This window comes from Neomonachus schauinslandi, chromosome 10 (genome assembly GCF_002201575.2).
Source record: "Neomonachus schauinslandi chromosome 10, ASM220157v2, whole genome shotgun sequence".
NCBI lineage: Eukaryota > Metazoa > Chordata > Mammalia > Carnivora > Phocidae > Neomonachus > Neomonachus schauinslandi.
In genome coordinates this window covers 116,755,207-116,776,248 of record NC_058412.1, presented here as the reverse complement: position 1 = coordinate 116,776,248, position 21,042 = coordinate 116,755,207, and the positions used below count along the sequence as shown (strand labels likewise).

General features: G+C 41.0%; 1 protein-coding gene across 3 annotated transcripts in view; it reads right to left on the bottom strand.

The window, feature by feature from the left end:
• Positions 1 to 20,778, bottom strand: part of CTNNBL1 (catenin beta like 1) — a 156,278-nt gene extending 135,500 nt beyond the window's left edge. For 2 of the 3 annotated variants that reach the window (XM_044918492.1, XM_044918493.1), the window contains exon 1: positions 20,606 to 20,778. In XM_044918492.1, coding sequence (XP_044774427.1) covers positions 20,606 to 20,635 — 30 coding nt within the window. In that variant the 5' untranslated portion in view covers positions 20,636 to 20,778. The remainder of the gene's footprint in view (positions 1 to 20,605) is intronic. The other variant, XM_021688906.1, reaches the window with a different exon arrangement.
• Between the last annotated feature and the right edge of the window lie 264 nt (positions 20,779 to 21,042).

The window sequence follows — 21,042 nt, the reverse complement described above, 5'->3', positions numbered from 1 at the left end:
CCCAGGAATCATAACTTATTACTATTAGCAAATGTATATAAGGTATACACATTCTCAGAGGTCCTTGGGTCGTTAGCGTGACTACAGCCAGGCAGAATTTATTTGCACCTACGTATTTGATCATTTTATGCCATCCTGGGTTATATTTTATGTATCGCTTAGTTAATTCTCTAATGGTGGCACCAATATAAAGGATAAGAATAGTAAAACTCAGATTCAGACAAAGAATATCAGTACAACCTTGTAACTTCCCGATGAATAAACCAAGACTCAAGGAAGTGACAGGACTTGAGCCTGAAGTCATAGACAGAACTAGGTCTGAAATCTCTCGCTTTTGCAGGAGCAGTACACACAACCTTCGGATCCCTTTCTTAGTCACAACCCCAGAAACTATCATCTTAAAAGCATAATTTTCATCATCTCTCTCTGTTGCCATCGTCTCTCAACCAACATTAAAGTCTCTTCTGCTACTTTTCTGTCTATGGCTTTAACCAGGAAAGCTCTTTTCTGTCATTGCTCCTTGCCCATTGGTAATAGCTTAGTGCCATCTCTCTACATGGAGACTGCAGTAAGAACTTCCTCCCCCAGACCATTTGGGGAACCCACCCAGTCCACTCTGAATCTTTAAACATTAAATAACAAATTACTATGGCAATGCTATTCTAAATTATTTATAGTTTTAAACCAAAGCTCAGATACAATAAGTTTACTTTATTATTTCGGGTGACACAAAGGTTAGATACGCTATAAGCGCTCATCACAGAGGTTGGGGAGAGATGGAGTATTCATTCAGCAACCAGCAGCCCCACAGAGTGGTTTTGCACGTAATATGGCACACCTGTTACATGTAATTATGCTGACAGAGAAGATTCCAGCCAGTGGAATATTGCCTCTAGCAATGGACAATTTCATTAAGACTAAAGTGGGGCAAGGTAATCTTTAATTACCTTTTCTATAAGTTGCCTCTGAGGTCATTGCCAAGACTTAAAACTTCATTCCTCTTTCAAACAGAAAGAGTGGTTGGGGAGAAAGGATGTATACTCTCAGGAACACAGATAGGAAAGAAAAGAGAAAAGTGAAGATGTTTTGAGAAAATGGGAAGGAGGGGAGATGAATAACCTGGGACTGAATTTGTGAGAACCAAATCATAAGTAAGAAATAAATAATTTTATTCATTTACATAATCAAGGTCTTTCACAGTTGCTCATTAATCCCTTAATGGTTCTGACACAGTTTTGATCCCAGGAGCCTAGGACATTAGCTATTACCATTACTTGTTTTAAAAGTTAAAACTTATCCACATAAGTCTGTTACACAATAGCTGACACATTTATTTCAAGGAAGAGAGAACTCATACAAACTTTACCTTGAGTATCCTGTTAAAAAGAATATTTTTCAATATTATGGGTAATACTTTAAAGTCTGAAAACATAACATGATTATATAATATACTTTCTTTCTAGTGCCGAATTACCTCTTTCAGCTTGAACAAAGTATCTGGTGTTATGGCCTCACTACATGCCTGTTGATGAGCCCATCAAAAACAATGAAAAGAGATGCTTTCATGTCTACCTTTGTCTAAGATGCACTTTATTTTCCTCAACTCGAAGGTTTTACTATTTCTAGAAGCTTTAAAACCACTGAAGTTAGCAAAACACCTCCATTCCCAATAAAGACAAGTATGGAGAATGAGTTATTCTTAGAGTCAGAAATATTTCCTCCACCTGGAACAAAGAAAGAACACTGACCACCTGGCCACATGGAATATGATCAAAAGGAATTCTCTAGGAGCCTGGGTGAATGCCTCTTTCCGTACAAACTCCCCCTGCAAGCTCTATCCCCACCACCACAATTCTCTTGCAAGAAGGCTATAAAATTGACTTTAAAGTGATTTTAAACTAAGAACTGTTCACTTCAAGAACACTTTAGGACACTCAATTTCCTAGCAGTAGCACCTAGTAGACCAGATAAGGCAAAACGCATATTTTGCTGGGCAGGAAGGGACTCTACCAAGGATTAAGATAATCAAATAACTGTCTTATACAGAAATATAAATAAAGAATAAAATAATGTGAATCATCTCTCCCTTTTTAAAGTTTTCTTTGAAGCTTGGCAGGCTTATAGTATATAAAAAAAAAAAAACAAAAAACCTTAAGAACTGGCTGCCTTGCAAGAAACAACAAATGTTGGAGAGGTTGTGGAGAAAGGGGAACCCTCTTACACTGTTGGTGGGAATGCAAGTTGGTACAGCCACTTTGGAAAGCAGTATGGAGGTGCCTCAAGGAATTAAAAATAGAGCTACCCTATGACCCAGCAATTGCACTACTGGGTATTTACCCCAAAGACACAGATGTAGTGAAAAGAAGGGCCATATGCACCCCAATGTTCACAGCAGCAATGTCTGCAATAGCCAAACGGTGGAAAGAGCCGAGATGCCCTTCAACAGATGAATGGATAAAGAAGATGTGGTCCATATATACAATGGAATATTACTCAGCCCTCAGAAAGGATGAATACCCAACTTCTACATCAACATGGATGGAACTGGAGGAGATTATGCTAAGTGAAATAAGTCAAGCATAGAAAGTCAATTATCATATGGTTTCACTTATTTGTGGAACATAAGGAATAGCATGGAGGACATGAGGAGAAGGAAAGGAAAAATGAAGGGGGGGAATCGGAGGGAGAGATGAACCCGTGAGAGACTATGGACTCTGAGAAACAAACATGGTTTTGGGGGGGGGACTGCTTAGCCCGGTGATGGGTATTAAGGAGGGCACGTACTGCATGGAGCACTGGGTGTTATACGAAAACAATGAATCATGGATCACCACATCAAAAACTAATGATGTATTGTATGGTGACTAACATAACATAATAAAATGGAATTAAAAAAAAAAAAGAATTGGCTGCCTTAGAAAAAGGTATCTGAAAACAGTGCAAAGGCAACTGGTTTTTTTTGCACAATGCAAAGACATTATTACACGTTATGGTAGCTTTACTTTCGGAGAAAGGAAAGGAAAGTGAATTTTCATAAGCAAAGTTACCTCTGCGGATGAATCTCTAGTCAGTTACAACCAGCTCAGAAAGAGCCATCAAGGCAAACTACCCATTAGCTGTCAATTTAGAAGGACTCCAGAAAGCCGGTCCCAGAGCTCCACTGGTACCTTCGCAACAACCCCTTAATCTTATTTGTAACGCCCGTGTTAAAGCAGCCTGCCATCAATCCAACTCGTCTCAGACTGAAATTACTTAGAAACTTGGGAATTCCGGCAAACATACCAAAAAACACAGACACTGGCTGAAAAACCCTGCACACAAGGGAATTTGGCCACCTCTTTTAAACAAAGCTGCGTAAGTAAGCCAGGATGGGCCTCCACAGGCAAAGTCAGATATAAATCTCACAAAGGGCTTCTTAGGAGGCACTGAGGTCAGAGAATCTTAGGGTTTAAAGAAACCATAAAGAATTCCTCCACCGCTTCCTCACCAAGTGATCATCCAAGCTATGTAATAGTTACCATTAACTGTGTGCTTATCATGTTATCTTTTTACTCCTCTCACAGCCCTGCTAGGTAGGGAACACCCATTCCCTGTTTTTTCAAGTGAAGAAACCAAGGCTCGGGTGGCTTGCTTAGCAAATTGCCTAAAGGTCAAACAGCTAGAAAATAGAGGGGCTGGGATTGAAACACTCAGTTTCTGTGCTTACTACAGATCTGTTTCCCAAGGCTACTTAAACTTACGTGAACTTTTAGCAGCTCTACTACTTTCTGTTTTAGAAACAAATGTGTGTCCCAGGCCTGCACAAAACATAAAGCACAAGGAAACTGATGTTAAACTAGTCCCATTAAAAGGGGAGATTGGTGTGCGCCTGGGTGGCTCAGTCGTTAAGCTCTGCCTTTGGCTCAGGTCATGATCCCAGGGTCCTGGGATCTAGCCCCACATCGGGCTACCTGCTCGGCGGGAAGCCTTCTTCTCTCTCTCCCACGCCCCCTGCTTGTGTTCCTGCTCTTGCTCTCTCTCTGTCAGATAAATAAATAAAATCCTTAAAAAAAAAGGGGGGGTGGGAGATTGGTGCAGTGAGAAGAAAATGGACTTCAGTAATCAGACATCCAACTCTGTTACTAGAGTGTGACCCTGGGTAAATCACCATCTCATCCCCGGAAAAAGCCCTCCCAGTGAGGAAGCATCTAACCCAGAAAAAGTGCTTAATACATGTTAAATAAGAAAAAAAAAATCAAATGGAAATGGGTATGCCAGATACAACAACATGAAATAAAAACTAATCTTGTTGTTTGTATTATCTCTTACTTTTTGCCTCTAAGGCTGGGTGAAGAGAAAACAGCAATTATGGCCCACAGTAAACCTGCAGCAAATCTTGGGCAAATAAATGGATCAATCAATCTGTTTCTTTGGAGTCAGACAACTCCAGTTTAAAAAAAAAAAAAAAAAAAAGCCCATCAACTCTCAGATTACTACAGTATTAGAATCGAGCTTTTATGAAGATCATCTATTGTTTTTTTTTAAGGCAATGATCGGGTCACTGCCACTCACAAACATAGCTGAATCTACTTTCTCCATTGAGAAAGAAGAGGCAAGAAAGAGAAGGCAACTGTGGAGGCGCTAAGTCTCAACACAAAAAGATACCTGGAAGAGAACCAAATCTAGCCACTAATCATTGATTCACTGCTTCATTCATTTCCTTACTCCTTCTTCCTTATTACCCTTATTCTTTCCTTTCTTCCTTCAACAGACATTTATTGAGCATTTACTATATAGCATGCACTGATCTGGTCACCGTCCTTGAGGAATTCAAAGTCTAATGGGAAGAAAGCCACATAACCAAGTAATTTCAATACAGAACTGCTGGATAAGGCAGTCCACGCATGCGGTATTTCCAACCCCACTTGGCTGCATAGGAATGGGGCTCAGGCCTGGAACACTTCCTTACCAAGAGGTAAGGAGTCCATACAGCTTGTGCCAGGCTTATCACCCTGTGTGACAATGTCTGTCTCTGTTTCATGCTCAGTGAGTATTCCTTTGCTCTGCTTAAGCATGTACATCAGTGTCCCTCAGGCACACCACTAGCTTTCAGGTCGGGGTCCTTCTGCTGCCAAGAGAGGGCTGCATGTAGGCCGCTGCCCTGCACCAGCTTCAGAGGAAGGGCGAGGGCCCCACTAGCCACAAGGAACTGACATATATCCCAGGAGCTGGTCTTGCTTTGTCTCTTCTCTGTGTAAGTAAAAAGCATCATTCCATCCAGTATCTGACCCCGTGGTGTTTTCACTGGCAACTCCAATACCAAGATGCAATGGGCAGAAGCATTTGGAGTCCTCCCCCGGGACTGGTAACTGACGGGAGTGTTCTGCTTCCCTGGGTTTGATAACCAGTGCATGGTATTCTGCTGGACAAGAATGATACACATGGTAGACTCGAGGCAGGTACAAGACTGAGTGATGGTAGCATTCTGCTGCATTCTATTTCTTAAAGCATTTCTGTTTTTAAGCTCCCTTCATCCACCAGAGCCCTCAATTAGGGAAAAGATTCTGCCATCTACTTCCTCGTGTCCTTGGGCAAGTTACTAAACCTCTGTGACCTTCCTTTCCTCATCTATAAAATGGGAATAAGAATACTGACTTTCCCAGGGTTTCTTTTAGGATGAAATGCACTAACACCTATAAATCAAACAGCACAATACCTGGCTCTTAGTGGGCTGGTAGTTCCCAGCCCTTTGTTTTGTTCTTTTGGTGGGGTGGCACAGGGAGTAGAAAACACAAATTCTGTTTTACTTCATTAAAAGTATGACAATTTCTACAGGCTCCTCTATGAGTCGCTTTTCATTCACTTCAAATTAGGACCATACTATCCCTGTAAGTAACCCTCTTCTCCCTCAAACACAATCTGTCAATTGAAGGCAAATCTGCCATTAATGCAGAGGCAATACTTCAAGGCCAGCTGCACACTGCCTCCTGATACTGTCCTTTTAGGCTCGGTGTCACGCTCCTGAAGAAAGCTCTACTCACTGTACTCAGCAATCGAAAAGTTCACATGATCAGAAGTGCCTCTGCCTCACACAAGGTGAACCATGGCCAAAATTGCTTTTTTAATTAAAGTAAGACTTCCTGAACCTCTTGCTGACAATCACAACTAGCACGTGGAGCCCAATATCAAACAACCAGTCTCCATCTTGCTCTAATGGTGATTTTAAGCACACAGAGGAGGTAGGGGGAAAATTACTAATTTAAACAAAATGTTTAATCTTCTAATTATGGGACAGGCTCCAAGAAGATGGAGAGTGATTTGCAATCTTCATTCTGGAACCCGCATGCAACCACTGGCGTAAGTCATGTCGGCCAGAAGGCAGACACCATCTCTTCTTCCCCCACTGAGTTTTCTGTGTCCTTGTAAGTTCTGTGGGAATGAAAGAAGAAATCTTGGGCAAAAAAAGAAGTAGAAGAATCACAATTTGTCTCCCCACGTTCATTATGCTGAATGAGGTATAAGGATCCCCAGTAAGAAGCCAGGGAGATAATATTCAGTGACTTTACACTGGCAGATTGAGCAGCCTGAGGGCCTTTGAAACTCAAAAGTCTTGTAAAAACTGCCCAGCTCAGGTGGTGCTTAAGCAATTCTTTTAATTTGCTGAAAAGTCCTGTCATCAGTGGTAAGAGATGCACTGAGAATCAGGGTGGTGCCCACCAGTGGCACCTTTGGTCAGAGGGAAATCTGTTCCTCTGCAGATATGCTTGTACCAGTACTTATTTGTGTTATCTCTGCCCATTCAGATCTCTGTGCTAACTCAGGAGAAAAAGTCCCTGCCAACCAAGTCTGACAAGTCTGATGGCAGAACTCCCACTGGAGAATCAGCAGAGACAGCAAAGGCAGGCAATTATTCCCTTTCATTAAAGAGAGTTCTTTTTAAGTTTGGTTGGGTTTTGTTTTTTTTTAATTCTGAAAACAAAAAGTAGCCATTCACAACTACTGCTCACTGCAGTCACCGACACAACTGGCAGAAACTGAAATTTCCCCCTAAGCCAACCAGAAAGAGCTGTGCCCCTGTAATTACCCACTGTAATGTAAAACCAGACGCAGAGAGGATGGCCACAGCAGATCTGGGCTAGACTGCAGTGATATTTAATCATCACTCCAGACCATCTGCAACTGTTTTGCAGAAGCACACAAAGTTTATGGATTCCAAAGCTTCCTACAAGTTACCAGGTGCTGAAGGTCAGCTGCATTGTCCTCGGGTCCACTGGGGCTGCTTGCTTCATTCTCTCCAGGCCAGGGTGCTCAACAAAAGGCACCAGGCCCATGTTTTCTGTGCCAAGCCTGGCACAAGGAGAGTGTTGCTTCTTGATTAAGCCAGAACATAGATTAAATGTTTCGAACTGGGAGATTCTGAAAACAACCTAGGTGGGAAAGCAATTATCCTAGGGAGAGCAGAGCTTCGGCTGTAGCCCCCTGCAGCACAAAGGTGAATTCTACCCACTTTGAACACCTAAGCTGGCCAGACTGCTCCCCTATAACCTATTCTACATTCTGCAGATGCAGTGCTCTTTTCAAACATAAACCAAACTCTGGCACTCCACAGCTTCAAACCCCTAATGGCTTCCCACTGTACTGACAACAAAATCTAAACATTTTAAGGTTACCTCCCCTCCCCACAGCTGACCTCCGTCCTTAATTGTCTCCTTCTCACTCGCCATGCTCTAGCCATTTGCCTCAAACATGACAAGCTTGTTCCCACCTTAGGGCTTTTGTACTGCATATTTCCTCAGCCTATGCTGCTATTCCCACAGCTCTTCATAGAGCTGGATCTTTCTCATCATTCAGTTCTCAATTCAAATGCTACCCCCTCAAAAAGGCCTTTTAGAACCTTCTGATGCTCTACCATCACTCTATTACATCAGCCCATTTTTTCCCCTTCATATCCCTATTTGAAATTATCTTGGTTTTGTGTATGTAGTATTTGTTTGCTTGTGTGGGAGTTCTTACTTATTTGTATTTGTTTTTCTTGTTTATTGTCTGCCTTGCCTCCCTGGATATAAGTTTCATAAAGACAAGGTACTGCAAATGTCTTGTGCATATCTAGTCTCAGTGTCTAGTATAACAACTTGCATTTAGTAGGCATTTAATAAGTATCTGTTGAATAATTAAAGAAGGGAAGGTTCAATATGGATCACTAATCTAAATGAAATTTACTAACCCTCCAAAATCGAGACTGGCTCACAGGCTGTCAGCATGTTTCACAATGCCGTAGAAACACTGGTTAGTTCTTTGCCAACCCCTGGTGAATGATGAGGAACAATGGCAAAGACAAGACCAAGATGAACTTGTAGATTCTCAAAGTTGCAGAATTTGAAAATTTGCAAGCCTCCTGGATAGAATGTTGCCCAAATTGTCCTTTCACAGGAGGATCAGATGAGCTAGCAACAGTGATTTCCAATGGCTGAGGCCAAGACCCAAAGGTTGGGTCTTAAAGATCCAGCAAAGGCAGGCTTTACCATATAAGGCAGCCGCAGCCAGGTCAGCCAGAGTCCTTCCAGATGAGGCAGCAGTTGGGAGCCAGAGAACAGATGTACATACTTGGGAGGAGGAAAAAAGAGAAAATGAGAGAGCCAAGAGCAAAGCACAAGACAGAAATGGGACAGAGGTATGAAAAAGTCAGGAACAAACACATGGAGTCTCGGGTGATTGCTACGATTTAGATTTCTTGGGCCAGTGGGTGTGTGAATTTGGATATAAGACTAGCTTAAAGATATAGTGTCAAGGCCATCAGACAGGTAAATGGCTCCCCTCCAGAAAGATAAGCAGCCATGAAGGAAAGGGGCACTCCACAGAAGGCCAGGTTAAACTTCTGTTTGTGAGTGCTAGTTTCTCTTGAAAGACTCATGATTAGTGAGCACTAGTAATTGCTCAGATATTCTTCAGTCCCCAAGATGGCAGTGGTGGGCAAAGAGATCTAGAAGAAATGCTGGATGAAAAATGAAGACAGGTTACACTAATTTGATCTCTAGTATCTCTTCAGTAACTAATAGAAGGGCCCTAAAATTTTACAGTTCATCCAAAGATGACCAAGAATACTAATGCTTCATTCATCATCCAAAAACCACAACTTTTCAGGACACTGTGAAAAGAAAGCAAAAGGGGCCTCAGAGGTTAGATTTTATCCTATTTTATCCTATTAAACAAATAACACCACTAAGAAGTGACAGCTACACCAAAGAAAAGCAAGAAAAACTGTAAACAATAGGCAAAAGAACTCAAAATTTCTCTGTAACACTCCCAATGTTTTAATACAGGAGTAAAAACTTTCCACACTTCAAAAGATCATGAGAGAATCTGGGCACAATTAACATGTATTCGTAATAATGACCCTAAGACAACAGTCTGACCTATTGAGAAAGGCAAGAATGTTTGTTTTAGAAAGAACTCCAAACAAAATGATGAAAAATTCAAATTTTGAATATGGAAAAAAGCACTGTTCTGTTCTGAACCCCATTTTATCACCGGAGGCAAGCCACTTTCAGTCCCTGTGCCATGCCTTCCCCATTTGTAAAAAGAGGAAGTTCTTGTTCTGGCACTCTTGCTCCACTTGGAAGTTTCTGCTATGTGGAAAATCTATTCATGAGGAGTGCCATATTTTCCAAAGACACCAGATAAAAGAGGAGTTAGTGCAATTCAATACAACCCATATCACCTTTTTCAGAAAGGAACGTCAGGGGCACTTGGGTGGTTCAGTTGGTTAAGGATCTGCCTTCACTCAAGTCATGATCCCGGAGTCCTGGGATCAAGCGCCACCTGCGGCTCACTGCTCAGCAGGGAGCCTGCCTCTCCCTCTCCCACTCCCCCTGCTTGTGCGCTCCCTCTCCCTCTCTCTCCCTGTCAAATAAATAAATAAATAAAATCTTTGAAAATAATAAATAAATAAATAAGGAACCTCAATGTGGATTTCTTTTCACGACAACCCCCAATTCATCAATGATAATGTCTTTTTCTTATTTCTTTATTGCTGCATTTTAGCATTCTGTTGATTCTTTGGCATCTTTACCTTCCTCTGCGCAACAGTTGCTCCTGGCCAGAGCCCCCACTCCATGTTTCAGCTTCTCTGTCAAAAACTATGTACCCTTAAAATGCTCAAATTTCCCTTATCATTAATAATGACAAGCTATTAGCTGTTCCCATGAAGTATTAATGTTTGAAGAGGCCAGTAAAAGATAACAAGACAAACTCTAACCACAATTCTTCTATTTTATCCAAAGCTGTGAAGAAAATAGAATTCCAACATGATACACCAGCAGGAGACTGATGTACTGTTAATGCTTACGTTTATTAAAAATTCCAAAAGTAGGGCGCCTGGGTGGCTCAGTTGGTTAAGCGACTGCCTTCGGCTCAGGTCATGATCCTGGAGTCCCGGGATCGAGTCCCACATCGGGCTCTCTGCTCAGCGGGGGGTCTGCTTCTCCCTCTGACCCGCTTCCCTCTCGTGCTCTCTGTCTCTCATTCTCTCTCTCAAATAAATAAATAAAATCTTTAAAAAAAAAAAAATTCCAAAAGTAATTTTAACTTAGTTGCTCTTAACTTGGGAGGGGGTCAAATAAAAAATGTAATCCTCAATTTTATGTATTAATAAAACAAACACATAAATAATGCCAAACACTAAAATTAACAAGTCAGGAAACGACAGATGTTGGCGAGGATGGGGAGAAAGGGGAACCCTCTATACTGTTGGTGGGAATGCAAGCTGGTGCAGCCACTCTGGAAAACAGTATGGCGGTTCCTCAAAAAGCTGAAAATATAGCTACCCTACAAGCCAGCAATTGCACTACTGGGTTTTTACCCCAAAGATACAAAGGTAGTGATCCGAAGGGGCACCTGCACCCTGATGTTTATAGCAGCAATGTCCACAATAGCCGAACTATGGAAAGAGCCCAGATGTCCACTGATAGATGAATGGATAAAGAAGATGTGTGTATGTGTGTGTGTGTGTGTGTGTATATATATATATATAAAGAATCCCATACACACACACACACACACACACACACAATGGAATATTATGCAGCCATCAAAAAATGAAATCTTGCTATTTGCAACAATGTGGATGGAACTAGAGGGTAGCATGCTAAGCAAAGTAAGGCAATCAAAGAAAGACAATTATATGATCTCACTGATATACGGAATTTAAGAAACAAGGCAAAAGATCATAGGGGAAGAGAGGAAAAAATAAAACAAGATGAAACCAGAGAGGGAGACAAACCATAAGAGACTCTTAATCATAGGAAACTGAGGGTTGCTGGAGTGGAGGGGGGTGGAGGGATACAGTAACTGAGTGATGGACACTGGAGAGGGTATATGTTGTAATGAGCACTGGGTATTATATAAGACTGACCAATCACAGACCTGTACCCCTGAAACCAATAATACATTATATGTTAATTAATTGAATTTAAATTTAAAAAGAAAGAAAGAAAAAAAAGAACGCCAAACAGGGGCGCCTGGGTGGCTCAGTCAGTTAAGTGGCTACCTTCAGCTCAGGTCATGATCCCAGGGTCCTGGGATCGAGCCCCACATCGGGCTCCCTGCTCAGCAGAGAGCCTGCTTCTCCTTCTCCTGGACACTATGCCTATTTGTGCGCTCGCTCTCTCTCTGTCAAATAAATAAATAAAATCTTAAAAAAAAAAAAAAGAACGCCAAACAATCTGTTCAATAAACAAGCATACCTGCCTTTAGAATATAGTCAGACACATTCGGAGGGAAGCATCATAATACTCTGTGCTTGATGTCAAATCCTTCTCAATTCAAATAGTTGAAGGGAAGTCTAAGGAGCCCAAGCAGATATCTGCTCACAGGCAACTGATAATCGAAAATGAGTTAACAGATGAAAATATACTGTGGTAGTCTCACTAGATCTTTCACTGAACTCAGGACAAAGATAATCTAGTTTCTATTTACCAACCCACACTGGAGATGGGGTTTTAAAATTTAGGCCAACACACTTTCAGATCAGTCACTCCTAGAACACTACAGAAAAGAAAATGGCTTTCAACTATTCAGCTGAAATACTAGAATCAAATGGCTGACTCTGGAAAAAGTAAGAGGATCTCTGCTATACTTTTCCTAACTCCAATGTCTCTATAGCCATACAAGACTCAAACCAAAACTAACCACTTCCTTTGGGAACCTTAGGGAAAAAAAAGAAAGAAAGAAAAAGAAAGGAGTAATTCGTAAATGAGATTTCAGGCACCAGAAAAGGGGAACACTGAGATATCTCAGCAATATTAAAGAGACCTGGGGAAAAGAATTACTGTGTTGATGATATAATTCTTGATATCAATGACTGCTAACTGTGGTGGAATAGGGTTGTGCTTTAATCTACTGAGAACAGTTCTATACTGTGGCATGTGTGGGTGACAAACTGTTCTCATTTCCTTTTATAGCATTCTAAACCTTAATCTCCAAGGGACCAATGACCTTGGGAATACTGAGGCAGCTTTGTAGAATTCAAAAAAACCATTTTTTTCTTTTGCTACAGCATGTGTGTTGATTGTAATTATATCAATAATTAAAAATTAACAGCTAACATTTACTGGGCGCTTACTATATACTACTTAGCACTACCCACCCTGTCTTATTTAATCCTGTATTTAAAAACAGATGGTAAAATGGAGATTTTTTTTTTTAAGTGGTGGGCAGAGATACACTGTTATAAAATCTCCATTTTAAAGATGAAGACCTAAGGGTTATAGAGGTTAATTAACTGACCCAAGGACACATGGATAGCAAATAGCAGAGGTGGGATTTAAACACAGGCAGTCTGACCCCAAGTTAGTGTTCATTCACTACACTAACATTAAAAGACACCTAATGGACACACTCAGAAGGCACGTGCCTTGAATTATTCTCTCCAATAGAGCTGACAGGCTTTTCTGAGCCATCCACATTCTCCAGTGTAGTTATTTTTACATTTGAAAATTTCTCTATTGGTGTAAATTTTATAAATTCAATCCCCCAATTTATTTTTTTTTTAAGTAAGCTCTATGCCCATCGTGGGGCTTGAACTAACGACCCTGAGATCAAGAGTCGAGAATGCTCCACTGACTGAGCCAGCCAGGCGTCCCTCCATCCCCCAGTTTAAACAACACTCAGTGAGGGACTGCAGAAAGGTATGGCTGTCTTCCTCAAGTTCACCTCCAAAATTAGGCATCTCATTAAAACCTACCTCCAAGGAAGCTGAAATAGGTAGGACTGAAGTCTATGACCGGTGAAAACTGTTCTGTTGGCCTATAGATGTTCACCATGCCAATACGCAATCCACAAAAGTAAAAAGACCAACCAGAAAGCTACTTATTTGACAAAGGTTCCAAGAGTCTAAACTATGATGGTGGCAGCTGAAATAGGAAGGAATAAAGAGAAAACTGAAGAAGTAACGCTTTCTCTGCAAAGCTTTCCTGATGACAGAGCTGCTCCTGCCTGTGCCACCAAATTTTGTTCATTCTTCTGTAACAGCAATGATGCTGTGTACTGGAGTATCAGTTTTCAAATCTGTGGGATGCCACCCTTAGACTGCAAGCTCCATGAGAGCAAGAACTGTGGCTTAAACATTTTCAGATCCTGACAGCGTCTTGACCCCGGAGAAAGGAGCTAGACCTCTTTGTTCACAGGATCTTATGATCCATGAGGAAAAAAACCTTGTCTTTCATCTTTGAGAAATAGCTCCAAGGCTTCTTTAAAGTCTGCAAAACAGAGACACCCCTGACTAAAACGCAGAATTGGGGGTAGGTGGTGGAGCAGGTGGAGAGATACAGAGAATTACGTGACCCCAGAACATCTGGCCAGAACGTTCAGTAGATACGTGAAACCTAGATCATGGCCAAGAATGCAGGTTTTGGACATCCTACAAAACAACTGACCAGTACTCTTCAAAAAGGTCGAGATCATAAAAGACAGTGAAAATGACAATGACAAGTAACTGCAATGTGGGACCCTGGATAGGATCCTAAAACAGGAAAAGGACATTAGTGGAAAAACTGGTGACATCCGAATCAAGTCTGTGGTTTAGTTACTAGAATTATGAATTCCTGGTTTTGATCATCATACTATGGTTACAGAAGATGTTAACTTTAGAGGAAGCGGGGTGAGGAGTATATGAAAACTCAGAAACTCTCTACTATTTTTGCAAATTTCTGTAAATTTAACATTAATTCAAAATAAAATATTAAAAAAATGTAGGTTTTGCAGCAAGGGTAGCAAGAGATACGGAAGAGGAAGACAATTCAGAAACTGAAGTAACATATTTGAATGTCTAACATGAAACATTCTTGATGTCTGACATGAAAACAAAGACATACAAGGCAGCAAGCAAACGCGATTATCAGAACAAAAGCTTTCCAAAAGGGGAAATAACCAGAACATATTTGAGGGTATATACTGGTTCACTCACTCAATCCTTAAACAACCATTCATGAGATATCAATTATGGGTGAGACACTTTGCTAGGTGCTGGTCCCTGCCTCTAAGTTAACTGTGTAGTGTATGAGAAGGCACATATATGTGTTCTGTGAGTATGAAGAGAATGCACCAGGAAGAAAGAGGACGAGAAAGTTGCAAAGAGAGGAAATGAACTTAAGAAAGAAACCACTCAAGAGATGAAACAGAAAACACCCTGAAATGGGAATATCAATGAAAATAGTTCTTTATCTGTTGTTTATAGTCCCATCATTAACAACAGTAACTTTGAAAAGCACTAGTCTAAACTGTCATGCAAAAAGAGCCTATAGCACGATGCTATAAAACAACATTACGATGAAGGTAATATTCCCAGGGTTATAGGTGAAATGGGGCCACTACAAAATGAGCACATGTGTTCAGGCTTCTAAAACGTTTCTTACATACACCCCATCAACAAAAAAAACACAACAGAAAAGCTCAATTACAAACTACAACACTACCTTATGGAGAAAGAGGCAGATGATAAGAAATACAAATGATAACACACACAAGGGGAAAAATGCCCATTAGCAAACTTGAACTAACACTTTACATACCTACTAGATTAATGAGACAAAATTAAATTGTTTGACAACTAGTTGTATCAAGACTGGTAAAACTGGAACACCCACTGCTGTTAGCACTGTAAACTGATGAAGGATTCATTCCATATGAGCACAACGTGTTCCTTAATGTATCTGCAGCTGAGATGACCCCATCATCTACCACTACCCTCCGTTTACTCAATGCTCTGACATTTCACTCCCATGCTTCTGCTCTCACTAATCCTAGTCAAGAACGACTGTCCTCGGCCTCCTTCATTACCCACAGAATTCCTATTCATTCATCGTGGCTGAGATTCCAACATCTCCCTTTTCTTCAATGACTGCATTCAAATCCACCCCCACTAATACATCCCTTCTTCAGGCATATCCAATCATTCCTTACATTGTGCTCCCATAATACTTTATTCACACAGTTCATTGTTGAAATGTCTGTCTCATTCCTCAAGTTATGAATTCTTTAAGGTCCAGGTCCATGTCTTAATAATTTTTGTACATGCAATACTAAGCACAGGAGATGGCACGTGGTAATTTCTAATGGCAGGTGGGACGGGGAAAATGCCAAACAAATGAAGAAGTTCGTTGCAACAGTATCTCCAAGAACCAAAACCTAAGACCAAATAATTATAAATAATTCCTCTAAATAATTATGGAGGAACATTTTAGGGAAAAATGGTTGGTCTATCACTTGTGCAAGAAGTATGAACATATTAAAAATAACATGAGGACCATGTAGAAACCCATGCAATATTTCTGGCAGTGTTAAATTAAAAATGTAGAACACAAAACAGTATAGACACAATGATTATTGCCATGCAATATATAATAACTGTGGGAATATAAAAATACTTGTTAGACTAGGGTCCTTTTCCTTTTCTCAAATACTTCCTTTTAATACCATTCCTGTCAGTTTATTGTCATTAAAAATTCTTTATTTCAAAGGAAAGAAATAAGGGGAAAGGAGCAAGATTCTAAATTCCTACAAGCCCCTGCAATCCAAGGAACTGCTATGATATTACTGATAGGTCACAAGAGGAGTGGGTGTCTGCAGTATTGCTAAAACCAAGGGTCCCTGACCCCAATCTGCCTCAAAGAGAATACTTCTCATGTCACAAAGCAAGTCATTCCCACGGAGCCAAGCCGCACTAAATGTGAATTCTTTATTGCAAAACTTCGAAGGTAAGAACTTTTTCCAGACATCTGTGGAATTAGTATTAATGAGAATGCCCTGAACTTCATATGCACATCTATGCAGCAGAAACTTCTCAGCCAAGGACCTGCTGGGCACACTTCTTGATGAGATGTCTAAGCCTGAAGGCATCAAAAAAGTACATTTCCATATTGGGAACATAACTGGCTTCCTCTTTAAGACTTTTTCTACCACCTCCTGTCCACATTGTAATTCTCCTGTCTTCTCAAATGAATAGTTAACATATGTCAAGGATATAAGGCATATACTGAGGCACTTACTGCCTAACCCTATTACTAGAAGAACCAATCTCAGTGGGAAATTGGAATCTTCCCACCACACTGCCCCAAAAATGAAATTTAAGAAGCACCCAAAAAATATTAAATACTCTTTAATAAACACTTCTTGACATTACATATTTTCCTTGCTTACCTTAATCTCTGAATTCCAAGAAAGGAAACAACCACAACTCTTATAGCTCAAGCCCCTCATTTTACAGGTGGTAAAAAGATATACAGAGAGGGGAAGTGACTTGTCCTGAGTCACCCAGATAAGTAATGATAAGGGAGGATTAAAACTCAAATCTCCCAGATTTTCAGCCCCGATTCATTCTCCTACATCAAGCTTTTTTATCCCTTGAAATCTCTAGAGCTCCTGGCCTAAATAATTAGTATCACAGAACTTAAAGTTAGAAGAGACCTCAGAGAGACTTACTTAATCCCCTCATTAGGCATATGAGGAAACCGAGGCCCAGAAAGATTAAGTGATTTGCTTTCAATATCTTGGATGGCAGGGAAAAAGTGTAACTTAAGCTCAAAAAACTAAAACTAACAGCTATGAGAAGGGAGGAGAATCTCAGCTGGGTAAAATTTTAAAAGGTATGTACATTCTAGACCAGGGGCACTTTCAAAATGTAGTTCCTGGACCAGAGCTTCAGCATCACCTGGGATCTTGTTAGAAACGCAAATTCTAAGGTCCCACGGGAGACTTAATGAATCAAACTATGGGGATGGGGATGTTCAAATCAGACAACATGTCCCTAAGAAATGAACTTCAGTGGTCATGTTGAGTCTACTTTGAAAATCACAACTATAATCAACAGCACTAAAATTTATGCATTCTTCTATAGGTGTACCATTCTTCATTTTTTAAAGCTTTTAAAAGTATTATGAAAGTTTTTAAGTAAAGCATGAAAACAAAATGGAAAACCAGATTTGGGTATTCATTTGGTTCCAGTTCTGGCTCTGCTCCTTACTGGCTGTTTGTCCTTGGGCAGGTAACCGAGCTCTCTAGCTCAAGTTTCCTTCTCTATAAAATAGGCATGCCACCCACCTCAAAGGGCATGTTGAGAATTAACTGTAAGAACACATCCAAAAGCACTTTAGTTCAGCATCTGGCACAGAGTAGGCAGGCAGTACAGCACGGTTATTAGGAGCCTCAGCTATGAGGTAGGTGCTTTTCTGCACCTCAGTTCCTTCATCTGTACAACAGGGATTAAAGACAGTACCTTCTTCACAGGGTTGTTATAAAGATTTTGAGAGATGGTGCAGGTAAATAATGCATCTTTTATATCTATAAAATGTTACTATTTTTGAAGAGCTTTTGCATCCATTAATTCAAATGATCTTCACCATTTCCACAAAAGGATGGATGCATTTGATTGATTATGGACTAGATTCCAGACTGTACCATCTTTTAGGAACAGGAGGAGTGGACACCAATCTTACAGAAAGGAAATTGCACGAATAGTGCATGTGGGGAATGAACAGGACTGAAAATAAGGAGATCAGGATTCTGGTTTAACTATGCCACTACCTTAGCCCACAACCTCAGGGAAGTGCTTTACCAGAATGGGATTCACTTTTCATCTGTAAATAAGTGGTCTGCATGAGGTTATCTATAACATCTCTCCAAATAAAATTCAAACTCCTTATCATGGCCTACAGGAAGGCCTACATCTCCTATTCATCATCTACCATTCTCCTGCTTACTCACCATGTTCCACCTCCATCAATCCTCTTCCTGATCTTCTACCAGGCTACGCCAGCTTCTACCTCATAGCCTACATACTTGCTTTTCCCTCTGCCTTGATCCTTCTGCCCTTTTACATGATTGTCTCCTTCTCAACCTTCACTCCTTTAACAACAATTCCTCAGAGTCCTTCCCAGACCACATTACCAAAAGTAATAGGTCCTGTCTCCTACTGCCAGGGGTTATTGTCTTTCACAGCACTGTCTAATAAACATATACTGAAAGTTACAAATGAGCCACATATGTAACTTTAAATTTTCTAGTAGCCACATTTAAAAAGTTTTAAAGAAGGTAACATTAATTTTAATAATATATTTTCTTTAAGCCAATATATCCCACATATCATCATTTCAACATGGAATCAATATAAAGATTATTAATATATGTTACATTAATTTTTGTCATACTAAATCCTGGAAATCCAATGTATATTTTACATGTATCACTCTCAGTTCCAACTAGCCACATTTCAAGTGTTCAGTAGTCACAGGTACCCAGTGGCTACCACACCAAACAGCACAGTCCTACAGTAAACCCTGTGTACCCTTCAAAGCACCTATCACAATCTGAATTTCTTGTTTGTTTACACACTTATCTTGTTACTTTCCCACCAGACTACAAGCTCCACAAAAGCAAGAACCTTGTCTGTTTTGTTCAATGTTGTATACTCGAGGATTTGGTGCCTTGCACAGTAGGCATTCAATAAATGTTTTTCGAGCAAATGAATGAAGCTCTTTTAGCTTTAGTATTCTGAGTCAATGGGCTAGCCATTCTACAACTCCCAAACAGACATACAACCACTCATTCAACAATCCTCCTATTTCCTTTCTTCTTTCATGTTCAATAACTGTCTTAAAAAGAGAACTCTCTTGGCTATATATCAACCATTGTTTAAAAGTTCTTTTCTACAATGTCTAGAGTCACCAAGGTCCATTCTTTGTGTATTGGCAGAGGGAGTGGCATGAATGTAATTGCTAACATGTACTGAACTTTTACTCTTTGACAAGTATTGGTCTAAGCACTTTACATTTCACAACAGATTTATGTGGTAGGTGCCATCTTTGCCCCTATTTACATATGAGGAAACCGAGGCATAGAGAGGTTAAGTATTTTGTTCAAGGTTACAGCAGCTAGTTAATAGCAAAATAGAGATTCCAAGGAATATGCGGCCCCTGACCCCCTAGCTCTTAATCACCATTCTCTACTGCAGAGCTGTCCAATGGAAATATAAGATCACTTGTATATGTAATTTTAATAGCCACACTAAAAAGCTAGTAGCTACATTTAAAAGTCACCAGAAACAAGTAAAATTTATTTTAAATTTTATTTCACCCATTATCCATAATATGATTAATCAATATGATCAATAATCAAGGTAATTGATTTGATCAATATGATCATAAAATCAGTATAAAAACGTTATTTTTCATATTGAATCTTCAAAATTCAGCATGATTTTACACTTAGAGTACTTTTCAACTCCTACTAGCCCTATATCAACCGTCTAACAGCCACATGGACAGCTACCATATTAGACATCAGGGTTCTACTGCCTCTCACAAGGAGCCTCTTTAGGAAGTCAAAGAGGGGGAAACCTTTGAACTGGACGCCAGGAGACCTCAGCTCTAGTATTACCCAGCTCTTACTTGTTGAGTGACTTTGGAGAAGTCCTTTCTGCCCTCTGCACCACCCATTCCCACCAAGTCGCCTGCGCAGGGAAGACAAGATTCCTAGGGTCCCATCCCATGCTAGAATTCCAAACATCTCCCAACAATGGCAGTTAACATGGGAACAGCTTTTACACTTTAAAATCAGCTTTCATATCCAATAGTTAATAGAGTCCTCAAACAACCCTACTAGGTACTTATTACTCTCTCCGTCTTATATATACAAAAACTGAAGCTCAAAGAGCGGAAAATGACTTGTCCAAAAGCCACATGGCCAGTTAGTGGAGAAGCCGGGGCTCAAATGCAGGAAAGACCAGTGCCCTCCCACCACCACCACCTCAACGACTCGGGGACGAGATGGTTGTGAAGATGGTCTGAGGCCTTCAAGAAGAGTTGAAGGGAACCAGGCCCCAGTCCAGGGTAGGGTAAGAAGAGGTCCAGGCTGGAGTTGAAAGGAAGCGGCTTGGGTTCTGAGAAGGAATGAGCTGAAAGGGCCCAGGAGAGTCTCAGGAGAGTGAAGTGAAATGAGGAACTCCAACATGAGAAGTGAGGGTTCGGGGGCCGGGGACAGAGGTGAGAGGAGGTGAGATGAAGGGACTCCGGTCCCGCGACCGGAAACCCCTACCCCGGGGAGGGGACGGTACTCCGGCCCTCCTCGTCCCTCATACCTGATAGCTCAGAAGTTCGCCCACATCCATGGTTCCAGGCCCAGCCAACACCTGCTACTCGGTTCCCTCCACTCACGCGCAAACCGCGGCCCCCTCCGCTACAGCTCCAGCCACACTGCCGGAAAGCGCTGTGAGCGGGTCGCAGAGCCAATGAGGTAAAAGTGCGAGTGACACGGAAGCCGGCCACACTGCGGTAAAAGGCAATGCCACCGTAAAGCGCGCTGCATTTACGACGGTACTGCTTCCGCCCGGAGCCTGAGGGGGCGGGGAAAGGGGGACGGAGACATGAAGGAGGGCGGTACGGTGAGTGAAAAGACCCAAAGAAGCTAAGATTTATTGGGTGCCCCCTCTGTGCAGGGCGGAGTGCTTAGTGTTTTATTTGTGCTCTTCTAATCCTTCCATGATCTAGCCAATTTTATCCTCATTTCACAAATAAG